The sequence below is a fragment of the Grammomys surdaster genome, unplaced genomic scaffold (genome assembly GCF_004785775.1).
Source record: "Grammomys surdaster isolate TR1022 unplaced genomic scaffold, NIH_TR_1.0 125863, whole genome shotgun sequence".
Classification (NCBI taxonomy): domain Eukaryota; kingdom Metazoa; phylum Chordata; class Mammalia; order Rodentia; family Muridae; genus Grammomys; species Grammomys surdaster.
Window position 1 is genome coordinate 1139690 of NW_021620689.1, and position 16446 is coordinate 1156135.

A 16446-nucleotide genomic window follows, 5' to 3' on the forward strand; every position below is an offset into this window, starting at 1 on the left:
TGAACCGGCAGTATCTAGTTGGACAGGCTTGGGGGCAAGAAGACACAGATGCCCCAGACTCAATCCAGGTCAAAATGCTAGTCTTTTCTTCTGTGGATCTCGAGTACTCATCCCCCACATACTCACAACCCCTGTGTTGAAGTTTGGAGTGGCTAAGTTGAATTCCCCCCACCCCCAAATTTGTTGAATTACTACTATGCACCATGCGCCATTTTTTGACTCTTGACAGTCTGTTACATTTAAGTCTTATTAGGATGCAAAATAGATGATCTTATCATCTATTACTACATCAAGAAACAGACTCAGAGAGGGCCACTACGTTACCCAAGGCCACACAGCAGTTGAAAATAGTTCCAAGGAGCTCAGTTTCAGATGTACCCAGCCAAGCAGCACACCCCCTAGCTCCTTTCTGTTCCGTCCCTAGGCTTAGACCGCCCTGACTTTACGTGCTCTTACAGGTCCTGAGCTCAGGCTGAGAGCTACTATCGCCTCACCCGCTTTGGTCTCCTGGACCTCCTTGCTCAGTCCTGTCCCACCCTCTGCCCTGGCCTTCTGTCCACCTTCCCCACCCCCACCACAGCACTCTGCTCTTGTCTAAGCACCTCTCCTCCAGTGCCGTCCACTGACAGACTGCTTCCCCACAATGCACTAGTACTCACTTAGAGGAGTGTCTCAGGCCCTCCCCATTGACAGGACTGTTTTCTTGAGACCATGGGCCCCTGAGATGGGTGAAAAGTGGAAGGCTCAGGTGGCCATTGTTGGATGTCCTCAGGCGCAGAGGCTTGCCAAGTGTCTCAACCCAGGTTCCTGCTACGGCAGGTGGGCTCTGTTCTTCTACCCTGGATCCCAGTTTCCCAGTGTGGCGCCCCACCTTATAACCGACTCTGCTTAGGGACTCCTTCGGGGGTTTCTGAGACAGAGAGTGTCTGAATCTCCAAGGGGTTCCGGACCACCCGTGGAGTCTGAGGACACTGCTTTCAAGACTAATCACGTGGGAATGTAGCAGACCTTTGGGTTAGTCCCACCCTAGACCTCGGGGCCTCTGATGCTACCCTGCAGCCAGGCAAGCAGCTCAACATGGGGAAAGGGAAGTACAGGTGGGCCTGGGTCAGGGGCTCAGGCTGAATGAAGGTTGACCCTTTGACCCTTCCTCAGGTGATATGCCCCCACACCCTGGGGATGGCCTGGAAGGAGGGGCATAGGTGGGCTGTCAGCCCATTTACCCCTCCACTGATGTTCTTAGGCAGTGAACAGGCTGCACTACTGTACTTGGTGGTCCTGACCTCATTTAGCATAGCCAGAGAATTAGAGAGAAGTTATCATCTTTCCCAGGGAAATTGCCGGGACAGGGAGAGATTCCCACTCCCTTCTGTAGAATGGAGATTCTAACAGAGTGTATCCTAACAAGAGGAGGAATAAGATGAACCTGCCTAGGAAAAGCATTTAGTGCCTGGCGAGAGTCAGCCGCCAATATCACTACTACTATTGTTCTTGTTATTACACTCATTCCTTCTTTCGAGTACTCTCTGCCCAGTTACTTCAGTGACCTTTCCCTCTTAGAGACCACACCCCAAGTCATCAAAGGGTAACAATTATGGCTACCACCGGAAGTGGAGGGAACAGAGTGGGAAAGCCCCTAAGACTTCTCCCTTCCTGACCCGCCCCCTTCACGCCCCTCTACGGCCTTAGCCTCTAAAATTAGCACTTCATTTACGAAGCCACCACAGCCCCAGAATCTATACATCTCCATCTAAATACGCTGCCTTCGGAGCAGCTGCAAAATGCCATTAATTTCGGGAAGTGCTTTGCGGATGGCATACATATTTAACAGCTGAAGCCCAGGGCATTAAAATGGTGTTCGCCTTAGTAATGCGTCTTCAGTCCAGCAACATTTCCTAGGGGGTAATTCTCAACTCCGAGACTACTTATTCATGGACTATTTCACAATTTATTATTGGAAATGTCCAGACAGCCAGTTCACCGGCTCCCTCAGCTGCTAATCGATTGCTCAGTGAAGGTGCCCTCAATTTCATAACTTCACGCTCTCCTATTGCTCCGGGAGAAGAGCCGTGGGACCAGGGGTAATATTTCTCCTCAACAAGTCACCAAAAACAGGGGTTCAGAAAAATAACCTTTCCTGACTTTCAGTCACAAGGCTTCATCTGGGTTCACTACAATCACTTAGCAATAGAGAGGCCAGGCCCAGAGTTAAGCTTCTCCCAGACACCGGGCCAGCAGGTGGAAAGAGGAGACAGGGAGAGGGCAGCTCCCAGAGGGGACAGATTCAGGGATTAGCCATCTGATAGCTGGGTCCCCGAGTGCCCTGTCTTAGGCCATGCCTCATGTGCACATGTATACACACAGGTAATATGGCACACATGCTTCTGAGTTCTGTCTGTCTGACCCTGCTTGGACACACAGACCAAGTACCCTGACCTGAGGCCTTGGCTGCTGCAGTACAGAACAAGATAGGGTATTCAGAATCATATTTCTCCAGTGGGAGGATCCAGAATGGCCCCTGGCCTGGTCTTCCTGGCCCACATTCTGGTCTTGGCTTTCCCATCTGTCACAGCATGCTGGGGGTCAGCTTGCCTTGCGGTTGAGTCTATGTGGGTCACAGTGTACATACTGACTGTACTGCTGTGTTTCCAGAGGCCATCCGTGGCCCTGCCCCAGAATTCACATCCACCCATGGGCACCCTGATTGCTACTCACATCCACAGCCCAGAGTACCTTGAACCTTCAAAAGCAGGGCCCCGGGAGCACACTGCGTGCGCTTACTTAGTGTGAGCTGAGGTTTGGATGCATGCATTTTTCATGAGAGCATGGAAGAGCAGAGCCAGAGGAGAGGTTGGGCCTGCAGGGAGGGTGTTGGGGAAGGCTTCCAGCTTTGGAATGGGGGAAAATCTGGTGTGATCTGAAAATCCAGAAGGCACAGTAAGACCCCTGTCTATTGTCCATTCAGGACAAGGCACCCCAAGGACTGAACCCCAGAGGTTTAGGATAGAGACTAGAAGATAGAGTTGGTGAGCTCAACATAGGCTGCTATGGCCTGTCACATCCCAGGATGAAGGGAGTCCTTCTCACCAGGGCACTCCTCCAGTTCCTAGTCCCCAGTGGATGAATAGTCTGATGTTCTGATCCCGTGTCTTGGTACCTGTCTGTCACTCAAAGTGTGGTTGCCTGCCTTGACAATTCCAGAAAAGACAGGTCCATGCTCCCAGCAGGAGGTGCTAGCCCTGCACACAGGCAGCCAATCAAAGGGCTGAGTTTTCAGCCAGGACAGTTTTGCCAGAGCCAGGCTGAGCTACTTCTTACGACTTGTATAGCTCTCCCAGGAAGAGATAATTAGCCTGGTCCTAGGGCCGGGAGCTGAGACTGTGGTAGAGGGAGGGGAGAGGCCAACCTGGAGCCTTATGTCTCTCTGAGAGGCTAGGGGTCTGAGGAGGTCCTGGGTAGATGTGACAAACGTTAAAACCATACTACAGAGTGTGAACCCAGGGCAGATCAGGGGATGTGAGGTAGGCCCAGGAGAAGGCACTGGGCTTGAAAAACATTCAAGTGAGAATTGAAAGTTCATAACACAATGTGCCCCAAATGCCAGGAATCATCACTCTGACTGTGCTCAGTCTTGGTGAAGTTCAGGGCTCTGAACTTCAGAGCCATACAGGGCCATACGTGGTTGGCATGTTGTAGTCAACCTGAGCTCACTGGGTTCTGAATACATAATCAGTAGCAATACATTGCAATGACTGCACTCACCCCACACGAGTTTATGAACATCCACCCTCTCAACTCTAGGAGGTAGGTGCGATTGCTCCCGTCTCTTCCTTGTAAGGTAGGCCACAGGCACAGACCAGGAAAGTCATGTTTCAGGCCCACACAGTATGTCAACAGAGAAGCCAGGTCACAGCCCCAAAGTCTGTGCTTTCAGCCATTATTCATCCGCTGTTCCTACAGGTGCCAAAGAGCTATTGGCCATTTCTACCCAGCTGAGTGGAGGCTAAGGGGCAGCGGGGCAGTGGAGCTGTGCCCAGGCTATGAGCCAAGAGAGGCTTATCTTCCCACGTCCTCCTGGGGTTCTTGGGAGCCAGCCAGTTCTGGGAAAGGAATGAGCCCAGCAGGTTGAGGACCAATGTTACAATGGTGAAGAAACTGTGAAGATGGACTGACCAGAAGCTTGGGTTGCTTGCTTGATTCAGTTCTTCTAACAAAAAAGCACAGCACAGCACAGCACAGCACAGCACAGCACAGCACAGCACAGCACAGCACAGCACAGCAAAGCAAAGCAAAGCAAAGCACAGCACAGCACAGCACAGCACAGCACAGCACAGCAAAGCAAAGCAAAGCAAAGCAAAGCAAAGCAAAGCAAAGCAAAGCAAAGCAAAGCAAAGCAAAGCAAAGCAAAGCAAAGCAAAGCAAAGCAAATCAAAGCAAAGCAAAACAAAGCAAAGCAAAGCAAAACAAACAAAAAAACCCCTTGTGCTTCTGCAGAACAATTCATACTCTATTGAGAAGGGAGGGGCTATCCTGGAACTTATGCCATAGACTAGGCTGGCCTTGAACTTGCAGGGATCCCCCTACCTCTGCTTCCTGCGTGCTGGGATTAAAGCCAGCTCCTCACTCTTGACACAGGGGCAGCTACCATCTCCATGAGATGTGACCCATTGGCCTTTCGAGGTGGCCGTGTTTTGCATCCTGCTGGGGAGTCCTCAGCCCGTCACGGCTCCATTTGGAGTCTTGCATCGCGGTTGTGTATCTCCACGGCGCCTGTAACCATTTCTCCTCCTCATCTCCGAGGTCACCTTTCTCTCTCACCTCGTTTTAATCTTGCCTTGCAAGAGGTGTTTTATTTATACCTCTCATTTCATGAGATTCTGTGTTTAATCTTTTACCACCTTTTTATTATTTTATTTTTTACCCTTTTATATTTTGCCGTTGTCACACTTTCATCCTTTTGCTTTTTGACATTTTTTTTTTTGGCTTGAACATTTTTTCTTTTTACCTTGTCTAGCCAGCGTTGTAAATTATTTAATTTTTCGTCTTCCTTAATATCTTCCCTTTTTATCTCTCCTTACCTCATTTTCTCTTCATTAGTTCCCGCCTAACCTTTCTGTTTAGCTCTCCTCTTGCTGTCCCTCGTCCTCCCTATTTTTACCCGTGTCCACACCCCTTTAATGGCTCCTCAGTCTCCCTTAAGTCCCTGGGTGCGTTTTGTTTATTTTTATCATTTATATTTTACATTAGTTTTCCTCCTGTTCCTGTTGAGGTCTTTTTGACTTATGGTTTTAGTATTTGTCTCCTTAATAAGTGGATCCCTAAAGACTGCAAGGGCGTATGACTATTTAGAAGTCGTCTTGGGTTCTTGCCCTGACAAAGGCAGGGTTATACCTCCCTGGTTCCCTCTCCCAGCTCTATCAGCAGCATGTCCACAATACCTAGTCAGTTTCTATGGTCTTTAATGGGATTTCTCTGTGACCATGACTCTGGGGGGCTAGAGATGAGACACACCAGCTAAAATTCTCCTCAATATGTATGGTACTCCAGTGTCCTTGAGATTCCTAGAAGAATGTGGGTATTTCATAGTTTCTTCCCTGTTTCATGGTGCCCCCCCCCACTCAGCCACTGAATACATACATGGTGAGTCACAGTGGACAGGAGGATAATCTAGTACAGCCTGGCTGACCTGCTTCAGTTGGAGAGGCAGGGGAAGCTACCCTCATCCAATCACCATGGAAAGCTCCCAAGACTTGGGTCCAGGCCTGACCCATGGTGGGTCAAGATTGCTTTCGTGAAGAGGAACAAGCCCAGGTATCCGGGTATGATGTCGCACAGATTTAGTTGCTATACTCTAAAAGATCTACTTGTACCCATTTGGTCCCCAAAGGGCTCAGCTTCCTCTTAGCTCTGGTGAGGTTCCTTTCTCCGGGGAGGGCCTTCTTTGAGCCTCTGTCTGTCTCTGTGCGTCCTAGAAGGCAGTCACACTTGAAGAATGGGCACAGCACAGTTCAGTAAGGGACAGCAGTGGCTGCAACTTGTAGGGTGCAGGGAGCCTGGGAGAGGCCACAAGCCACTTCCTGATTGAATCAGAATGATCCAAGAGGAGAACAGAAGTCGTGGAGAAGGAGTCTGGCTGAACTGTCTCAACCGGGGAGGCAGGTGGGAGTGACCCCCATCTAAACATCATGGGAAGAGGAGATCCACTGACTCGTTACAGAGAATGGAGGGATGTGGTGCTATTCACGGGGCGAGGTCTCAGCCTCTGGCTCTTGAGATTCATAACTCTGCACAGTGTGGCATGTGTCCAGGCTCCTGGGGCTCTCCAGTGTGGCCATAGCACCTGCCATAGCCGGAGGGGCTCATAGCACTTGCTCAAGGGAAGGCTCAAGGGAAAAGCCTTGGCCCTGGGACTTCAGGTGGGAGAACAGAACCCTAGTTGTGATGAGGATTCAAGTCTCTTTTGTGGTCCTACTAAGAAAGCAGGTGGCACACAGTGGGAGAAACAGCAAACACAGCCTTCCTTCTCTTGGGGGGCAAGGAGAGGTCCTGGGTTCCAACCTTCCTCTAGGAGCTTCCTGAACCTCCCTAGAAGTTTCTTGTGATCCACTCTGCTACTGTGTCCTGGTCTCCTGAGAGCCTCCTAAGGGGTACCCAAGATGTGATAGGTGGGAAATGGAGTGGTCTCTCAGGACAGATGGCCCTTCCAGCAGGGTGTGAGGATCTTACCAGGACAGTGGTGACGATGAGTGACCTATTGGTCAGAGAGTCAGTGACATTAGGACCTCGGCCTTTGGCAACTTCAGTGATATTGAGACCGTCAGCTGGACTCCACACTCCAACCTGGATGGACAGACAGACAAAAAACAGGTGCTGAGTCCTTCCTTTCTCCTCATCAAGAAGGCCATCTGCTTCCAGTGGTCACAGCCACAGCCGTTGTCGTTGTGATTGTGTGTTTTGAGGGTACAATTCTGATGACAACCCTGCTGCCCTCCCTCCTCCGTGGAGACTCCGAGGTGTGAGGTTTTTCCTTTTCCTCTTTCTGACACAGTCTCAGCTGAAGGAGAAATGCAGAGTGGCTGCAGAGAGCAGGAGAAGCAGAGCGGATACCCAGCAGGGATTGTAAGGGCCAAAGCCACCTCCTGTATGACACTGGGCATCCCGCTGCTCACTCAATGGGTCTCGTTCAGGCCAGACGCCTGCAAAGCCTGGACCACCCCGGAATGATGCTCCCATTGGGGTGAGCGAGAAGTGCCCCACATGTGTGCACTAAGGAGGGGCTGTAGTGAACACGCAGCAGGCCAGCCTCAACAGGAAGCTGTTGTGGGTGACAACACTGCACTAGTGAACTCATGCACTATGGCTGAAGGCGGTTTGCTACCCTGTCACCACGGAAACTCCTCGCAGCATCCTTATCAATATCAAGTCAGAGGCTGAAGGATGGAGAGGTAGAGTTTAAAAGTCACCTCATGGTTGATAAGATGGCTCATCAAATGAAGGCACATGTTGCCAAGCCTGCTGACCCAGGTTCCATCCCTGGGACCCATGACAGAACTGACTCCTGAAAGTTGCCCTCTGGTGTCCACAGGTGCACAGTGGCTCGACTCCATACGTACATACCCAATGAATAAATAAGTGCAATACATTTTTTTATAAGTCATTCTAAAGCCCTAGGCCTCTTGCAGGTGCATTCTGAGCAAACTTCCCAGCTGGGCCTCATCTTGGCTTCTCTCTCTCAAGGAAGGCATTGGCACGCCCACTCTGTCCTTGGCCCAGTTGGGGGTACTCAGAAAACCTAATCAATTAAACAGAGAGGCCAAGTGCAAACAACCCACTCAGAGAGCTGTGCGCGACAGATAGCAGGGAGATACGTAATTATGCTTGGGTAATTCTGCCTTAATCCTCCCAAAGCCACCGGCTGGAGCTAGCTGGATCAGCTCTGACCCAGCTTAGCAAACAGAAGGAGGCAACGGGAGGCTGTGGCTGTGTTGAGGGCTCAGCACGCTCTCTGCCTGTGTGGACCACTGGGGCCACAAGGAAGGAGGCAGGCAGATGAGAGTGAAGAGGTTCTCTTCTAAAGTGGGCCAAGTTCAGTGCGGAGATGCTGAGCAGAGGGCTGGGTGCCAGGCAGGAGGGTGAGTTGCAGAAGGCATTCAGCAAGCAGAGCTGGGTGAACAGCAAGGAGCCTCAGCCCAGCAAGCTCTTCTAAGCCCTGACTGGGTATACTGGTAGATTCCAGGCAAAGTTCAGATGAAAGAACGGGAAAGAAGAGGTTCTCTGCTCAGAGGCCCAGGTGGCTATGACTGGGAGCCTCTAGTGGGCACCAGGCAAGCCAACCTCCATCCAGGGATAATAGAGTTTTCCTTGAGTATTAGCTACGGTCAATTTGTACCAGCTGCCTGGAGGGCTGTTGGGAGATAGATGCTGCAGGGTGGGCTCAGATGGAAAGAGTGTTCCAGTGATCAATTACTGATGCCTGCCATGGGCACAGGAGTGGAAAGCGGTGGCGTGTGTGCCATCCATCTACTATCCCTAGAATTTGATGCTGTTCCTAGAGATGAGTGGCCAAGAGAGCAAAGCTAGGATGGCTACCTGCGAGCATGTCAGCCATGGTACTGCCGGAGAGGGGTGAGGAGGAGGGCAGGGGCGCCTGCTCTCCAGCACCCATGAGCTTAACAAAGATTGAGGAGCCCATGGAGTACACCTAGGGCTAGAGCAATGAGTGGGCCTCAGTGATCCTAGGAAGGGCCCCTGCCCTTGGGAATTAACGCCACAGGTGGCATGAGGTAGCTGTTGAATGAATCATGAAGGTTTCTGGTCACCTCTCCTTGTATGGTGGCTGGGAGGACTCAGGAGAGAATGGGAGAGTCATGGCCACAGGAATACTAAGAGCCAGGTCCACATCTGGGGTGGGCAGGCGGGGTGGGGGGAGATTGCAGATGCCACTTTCACAATCAGGGCACCAGGATAGGATGATATTCAGAAGTTTAGGAGGGCAGGACCATGAGTCAACTGTGGAGTATTTCAGGAAGTTGAAGAGACTGGGTTGGGTGGGGAGGCTAGCTAAAGAATTTCTCAGAGTCTAAAAGGCCCTTAATAAGGGCTGCAGCATGCACTGGCTTGGAATCGGGAAGCCATGTGCAAGGTGGAACTAGACTTGGTGAAGCTCCATCTGCTCGTCCCTTCAGGATGGATGAGAGTGTGAGAGAAGGTAGAGGAGGCTGTTACAGTGACCCTCTGTAGAGGCTGAACCATGCATGCAGGAAGGGAGGATGGGAATCTGCCCCGAGGACCAGTGACAGCAGCGGGTCCTTCCAGCTTCCTGGCTGTTGCTCTCTGTATCACATACAAGGCACATCTCAGGGTTGGAAGGGAACTCAGGTGGCTCTCAGGGACCACCTGCAGCGGGATGGGTGTGGCTGAGTTGCTGGCTCCTCCAGATGCTGAAAACTGGGGCCTCAGGTTAAATCCCCTTCTTGGCCCAGCAGCCTGACTTTCGTAGCACATGTTAAGTGTTCCTGGAGCCTGTCATAGGCCTCATTACAGCATTTCTGTTGGCCAGACGAGATGCTCCAAGGTTTGCTTTCTTTGATCACATATTGGAACCAGTGATCTGAGGAGCTGGAATTTGGGGAGCCCAGACCCCAAGGACTTCAACATTTCTTTGAGGTAAGGATTTTTTTTCAATCTCCCAGACAAGCAATCTCTCCATATTTGCTTAAATGCCTCACAGGTACCATGAACTTGATACCCCAAGTCGGCAGTCTGTAGAGATTAGAAAGTTTAACCTAAGAACATACATGTCCTTATCTCTGACCCCTTCAGGGTCTTAGAGACAGCCAGTTTGTGCCACAAGTCTTTGAGTGTGTTTCCCTGACAAGCCTAGCTCAAAGCGTGAGGTCATAGGTGTCTGCTGTAGCTAAGCCACTGAGATTGGCACCCTCAAGTGTAACAGGACCCTACAGTCTCCTCTGGCCCACAGTTCTGCAGAAGCCATGCTGGGTCATTGAATTTCATGGGCGTGTCTGCAATGAATCTTGACCCTCAGCCCACGGGCTGTGGAAGGCACTTCCAACATCCCTGGCCCTCTGCTGAGCCTCCGCCAGAGCCCACGCACCTTCTCGAGGCCATCCTCCTTCAGGCTGATGATGTCCAGATCAAAATCAGTCCGCAAGCCACTGGTTTTGTTGAAAACAATCCGTCCAGTTAATCCTTCCCATTGAGCCTGCGGAGGGGAGAGGGCAGAGCGGCAATTCCTCGGGCTCATAAATCATCATTCGGTACAACTGTACAATGCTTCATTTTAATTACTCCTTGCACTGATACTGTTCCCCCAAGACCATGATTAATTAATAATCACCTCCATCATTGCTCGGGCTGTGGTGCGAGCCAGCGATTTCCATAAATTCTATTACGCTCTTTAGCCAGCTCTACATCTGCCCCTCCTCATGTACAACATCGATCTCGGATGCGCTCAAATGAGCCCCCGCCTCGAAGCCCTGGGAAGGGGGAGCCCTGTCAGATCCCTGGGGAGGGCCAGGGAGGCAGGGGAGCAGAGCACATGAGACCCACCAAAGGCTCTGGTTACAAAGCCGCATCCTTGAAACATTAGCCCCAGAGACAAAGTCCCTCAACCTGCTGTCTCAGCTCCATAACACAGTTGTGAACTCTGGGCTCCAAGTGCTTCGGTCAACTCCAGTAGCTGTGGGACCTTGAATACTCTCTGTCTCAGATTCTTCGCTAGAAAATGGGACGAATCATGGTATCCATCTTTCTAAAATGCTTTGAGAGTGAAATAAGCCAGGAAACCCAGAGAGAAGGCCTGGTCTAATTCAGGCCCTGGGTAAACAGCAGCTCCTGTTACCTTGTTGATATTAACAAAAGAGGCAGGCGTAACCTCACGCAGACTATCTTCCCACCCAGACCAGGGTGGGACAGTCTGAGCAAGTCCTGGGCTTGTGAATAGTGAATAGCCCACAGCCATTCCTGTTCATGGGAAGAACTGCTTCAGGTTTGCCAGTGTTGGATATTGTTCTAGACTGTCTTTTTCCTGGGGGGGGTCCCGAGTAACCATTCTGTGTGTGTGTGTGTGTGTGTATATGTGTGTGTTGTACCTTTTTCTGTGTTTGCACATGTGCGCCTATAGAAATGTATGCGTGTATATGCAGATGTGTTGGAGGTGAAAGGTCAATGTTGAATATCTTTCTCAGTCATTTCCACCTTATTTAAAGTAATAATAATAATTATTAATTATGTTATTATTATTGTTATTATTATTGTTATATGTTGCATATACATGTGTGGGTGCCCATGGCCGTTTGGAGGGTGAAAGTATTGTTCTCTATCACTCTCCACCTTATTCTCTTGAGACAAGCTCTCTCTGAACCTGAAGCTTGCCCTTTTATCTAGGGTAGCTGATCAATATGCTCCTGGGATCCATCTGTCTCTGCTCCTCAGTGACTGGGCTACAGGCATGTGCAGCCATGCCTGGCTTTTATGTGCGTGCTGGGGATTTGAACTTGGGTCCTCAGGATTGCACAGCAAGAGCTCTTGCCTGCAGAGCCAGGGCTTTCATCTTATATTTTTGAGAGTGTTTCTCTCTGAATATGGAGCTCACAGACCCAGTGAGGGCTGGTAGGCCAGGGAATTCTATGGATTTATCAGTCTGCCTTCCTGACATTGGTGTTACAGATCTATGCTGTCCTCAGCTTTATATGTGGGTGCCGGGGACCCGAACTTCAACCCTAATGCTTGTATATCAGGCACTTTACTGCTGGAGTCACTTCCCTAGACAGAGAGCTGATTCCATAAGACACAACCAGCTGTTTCTATCACTTAACTTCCCCAGTGGCCTCGAGAGCTGGCCAGGTGAGGATCATGAGTCTCATGTTACAGACAGGAACCTTGGGGACAAGCCTGGAGGGAGATAGTATTGGGAGCCCCAACCCTCGCACTATACAATAGGCAGAGCCAAGCTAGACCTCTGGTCCCAGGGCCTCACCCCCTCATTTGGACCCCTTTCCTCTTCCTTCTCCTTGGGGCTAATGCTGATGGGTATTTTGCAGTATCTGTAAAAAGACACTGTGTCTGGGTCTTCACCCTGCGGTCCTGGGGTACATAAAGGAGATTGGGAAAAAGGAAGACAGCCAGTGGTGGCAGGGAAGGGGGTGATGTTTCTCATCCAGGCTTGTGAGTAGGGGCAGGTATGAATGAGGTATCTAGAGGAGAGGTGAGGGAATCAGGAGGTCTGGATGCGGGTATCCTGCCAGCTGAGCACTGGTTTGGATATAACCCTGCATTCTGAGCAGGGCTACTGGCCTCTCCCTGGGATGAGCACCAGCAACAATCACATTTTCAAGTTCCCAGGCCCCGGAAACTTATCTCTGGATCTTAACTAAAGGCCTAGAGGGTCTCCCTGTTCTTAGGCAGCTTGGAATCCCTGTGGATTTTTCTGGATAATGGTAGATGGTAGCTGGATTAGAGGCAGGAGGATTGTGAATTCCAGGCCAGCCTGGCCCCTTACTGAGACTCTGTCTCAATCCCTCCTCTGCCCCACCTAAAAGGTAGATGGACAAAAGGTGTCCTGACTCAGAGGCAGCACCCTGGAGCCCCAGATGGCTGCAGAACCAAAGAGACTTGATCCAGCCAACAACTGGTCTGCGGGCCCTAAAAGAGGTGGGCGAAGTGCCCAGTATCATGCCTGTATGTAGGTCATGACTGAATATTATGGGTTATCACTTTTCCTTTGTGAGTTCTGGAACCCAATGGGCTCCTGCAAATGGAGCTGGCTCTCAATTAGGGAGAAGGAGCAGACCTCTGGGCAAGGCCAGGCTCCAGGAGGAAGTTTACAGTAGAGAGTTACAACACTACCCTTAGGGAGCCCGTTGAACTTCCACTGTGACCCTGCAAAGTGTGGGGGGGTCATCATTGTCTCCATTTCCCGGATGTGAATACTGAGGTTCAAAGATAGACTGAGACACTGGGGAAATAGTTCAGATAGTAAAATGCTTGACACAGAAGCAAGAGGTCCTGAGTCGGATCCCTGGTGCTCATATGAGAATGTCAGATGTGGTTCCGGATGTCAGTAACCCTAGCCCTGGGTGTGTGTGGGGAGGCAGTAGATCTCCAGGGCTCACTGGTCAGCTAGCCCATCTAATCTGTGAATACCAGGTTCAGCGAGAAACCCAGGTTCAAAAAAGGCAAGGCAGATGTTATAGTGGGAGATACCTGATATATACCTCTGGTCTCCACAGGAATGTGCACATCTGAAATGCACACACACACACACACACACACACACACACACACACCCCAAACTAGGGAAGCTGGTGGGTGCCAGGGGGACGAAGATTAAAAGCCACATCAGAGAAGGTGAACCGCTCTGCTTATGACTTCACAGGGAGGCCCGGCTTCCCTCAGGCTGGCTTCCCCAACCCTCTGGCTTCCCCATCCCTCTGGCTTCCCACACCCTCAGGCTATCCACTGGCCCCCAGGGAAATCTCAGCAGGTGTCTTCAGCTGCCTAGCTCCTGCAGAGGAGGCCTTCCTCCCTGTCAGCTTCAGAGGAATTAAATGCCAGCAGGTGCGGCCTGTCTGAGGGCGGGTGGGCAGGGGCAGGGCAGGGAGCCTCGGGCAGCTCCTCCCTGTGACATTTCCCTGCCCACCCGCCCCCTCCTAGCAGCAGCTCAGGACTCGCTAAATGAAAGATGCTTCACACGCTCTGAACTCCGGCCTGGTATTTTCCAGCTCCTCTCGGAAATGCCAAGTCTTTAAAATGATTTACTGTCACGCAGTCAGACAGAGAGATGGGCAACGTGGAAACGGACAAAGGGGAGACCGGACTCTGCAGGGTACCTGGGTTCTGAAAGTGTCCAGTTATAGAAAGAACACGAGCGTTTCGTGGCTACTCTTGCCTGGCCCCCACGGCACTAAGAACAGAAAGAATTCTGTAAGAGACGGGAGTGTTCTCCCCAGCCTGGGTAGGAGAGCCCCAGGAGGGGACATGGGACTTCTCTACTAGGCTGGGCAGTGGGTAATCTGCTTCCCTTGGGCACTCATGGCCGAGCCTCATGTTTTCCAAGGGGGAAGGGGTGAAGAGGTGGGGTCCCTGCAGCAGTGTTGGCTGCAGGCCCTCTGGCTGGGACCCAGTACCCAAAAGGAAGTTAGAGTGACTGCAGATGATGGTGACTAAAAATCAGTGCTGTCACACCTGCTGTGCTGGGGGGGGGCACAGCTCTGAGACCAACCCTTAGGCAATGGCTGTCAGTAAATGGGAGGACTCCAAAGCAACACACACACACACACACACACACACACACACACACAGAGAGAGAGAGAGAGAGAGAGAGAGAGAGAGAGAGAGAGAGAGAGAGAGAGAGAGAGAGAGAGAGAGAGAATATGAATCTGGATCTTCATAGAGGGCTTCACCTGAGCCCCTTGGTGTTGGTCATGATCACCTACTCACTGTAGCCCAGGATAGCCCTACCTAGACCTCTTCCTTTCTAGCTTTGTCTTCTTGCTAGTTACTGAGACTAGATGCTGTTCAGGTCTTGGGTTTTACTCTGCCTTCCCAACAATTCGGAGTTGAGGAACAGAGAGTTGGTCATCTCACTCCAAGCCTCTTAGGCAGCACTGATGCGATGGCACGTGAGATCCTGCGTGTGTTTTTCTGTAGATGGGTGCCATAAACCCTGCATCCAGAATGACAGGCAGAAAGGGTACCTAATCACTTGGGCCTAATCAGTCACTTGGACCTAATCAGTCCCCTTTGAGACCCGGGAAACCGAGCGGCAGAGATGTGAGGTGACCTGTCCCAGTCTGTATGCTGCAGAAACCACTTCTGTCTGAGCCCCAAACCTGAGCACTCCAGCCCTCTGGCTACTTCTGAGCACTGGAGGCTGCAGGGAGCATCCTTTGAGGGGCGTAAGACTCACCTCCTTGATGAAGTTCATGAAGCGGCCACCAAAGCGCCAGGCCTTGTGCCGATGGCACTGCAGGGAGTTCACGGTCATCTGCGGCGCTCTCTGGTAGCACACAGACACAATGTGGACCGCATCGTAGAGCAGGGCTGCGTCAGTCTGTGGGGGGCACAGGCCTGTCTGAGGGCTGCTGCCTCAGCTCCTCTCATGGGACCCCGGGGAGGAAATATGCCCTCAGGCCCAGAGAGAGCCCTATCCTTTCACCTGAAGACAGGTCAGCCTCAGTGGCCCTGTTATGGATACCCCAGTACTACCCTCTTCTCTGCAGTTACGGTTCTCTCTCCAGACCCTCTGCCCAACTCGTCACCTAACCCCACCCACTCCTCATTCCTTTCTTGCCTTTCCAGCCTCATATCTACCCATCACAATCTAAATCCATTGCCTTTAGCTCCTTTCCCTGGAAGACATTTTCAATCAGTCCACGCCTCTATTAGAGGCAGCCCTTGGTGGGTGGGTGGGCTGTTGTCCCCGGGGTCTCTGGCTGATATATGGAGGTACTAGTTACTGAAGGTCCTCAGTAACTAGCAAGAAGAAAAGTCAAGAAAGAACGAGGTCTAGGCAGGTCTTGAATTGTTCTATGCAGAGATGGAAGGAAGTGAGGAGGGAAGGAAGGAAGGAAGGAAGGAAGGAAGGAAGGAAGGAGAGAAGGAAGGAAGGAAGGGAGGGAGGAAGGGAGGGAGGGAGGGAGGGAGGAAGGGAGGAAGGAAAGAAGGGAGGAAAGAGAGAGAGAGAAAAGGAACAAAGGATTGAGGAGGAGCAAGGAAGAAGGAAGGAGGGAGAGAGGGAGCCCCTTGGGTCTATCTGTCCATCTGCCTACTGTACCATCATCACACCATCCAACAGGCCTGACTCTGCCCGGGGAGCTGCCTGCAGCCGCTCCATGGACCACTTCTCCACAATGGCTGAGACATGGGGGTTGTCCACGTTGAGTATGCGGAACCCAGTCAGGTTTACTCCCGAGTAGCGGTAGGGCTCCAGGTCTAATGCGTAGAGATCCTGAAGAGAGACAAGAGAGTTTGATGTGGATAAGGGGTGTCCCAGCTCCCCCTTACCATATGGGCCTGGGCACTCCTGGACTGAGCTGTGGCTCCCTGCAGAGTCCTGTGCATGAAAGGTAACTGCACTACCCACAGGAGGACTGGATGCAGAGGCCATTTGGCTCTCCTGATACTGACCTCACATGCTGATTATGGAAGTATCAGCCTGTTTCTTCATCTACAAAATGGGGGTTAACTTCCTTTTACAGAACCCTGAGGAACCATCTCACAACGGGAGGATGAAGGGTGCGGGACCTGGGCATCTCCAAGTGACACCAAAGGAGGTGAAAAGGCTAGAGTATTTTTTTTCCTTCCTAGACAGGCGAATGGAGGCCAACGGAGTCTACTGCCTTCTCCTCCCTCTGTCTCATGGCTCAGGGCCTTTTCACCCTGCTTCCTAGGAACAGCTGTCCGAGGACTCTCCATGGTAGATGA

The 16446-nt window shown here is 51.4% G+C and overlaps 1 protein-coding gene across 2 annotated transcripts in view; it reads right to left on the bottom strand.

Annotated features, from left to right (window-relative positions):
* The window catches only part of Grik3 (glutamate ionotropic receptor kainate type subunit 3), a 208077-nt gene that overhangs the window by 39228 nt on the left and 152403 nt on the right, over positions 1 to 16446 (bottom strand). For both annotated transcript variants that reach the window (XM_028790109.1, XM_028790110.1), the window contains exons 6-9: positions 15797 to 15970; positions 14930 to 15073; positions 10115 to 10222; positions 6727 to 6840 (exon numbers count right to left, since the gene is read on the bottom strand). In XM_028790109.1, coding sequence (XP_028645942.1) covers positions 6727 to 6840; positions 10115 to 10222; positions 14930 to 15073; positions 15797 to 15970 — 540 coding nt within the window. The remainder of the gene's footprint in view (positions 1 to 6726; positions 6841 to 10114; positions 10223 to 14929; positions 15074 to 15796; positions 15971 to 16446) is intronic.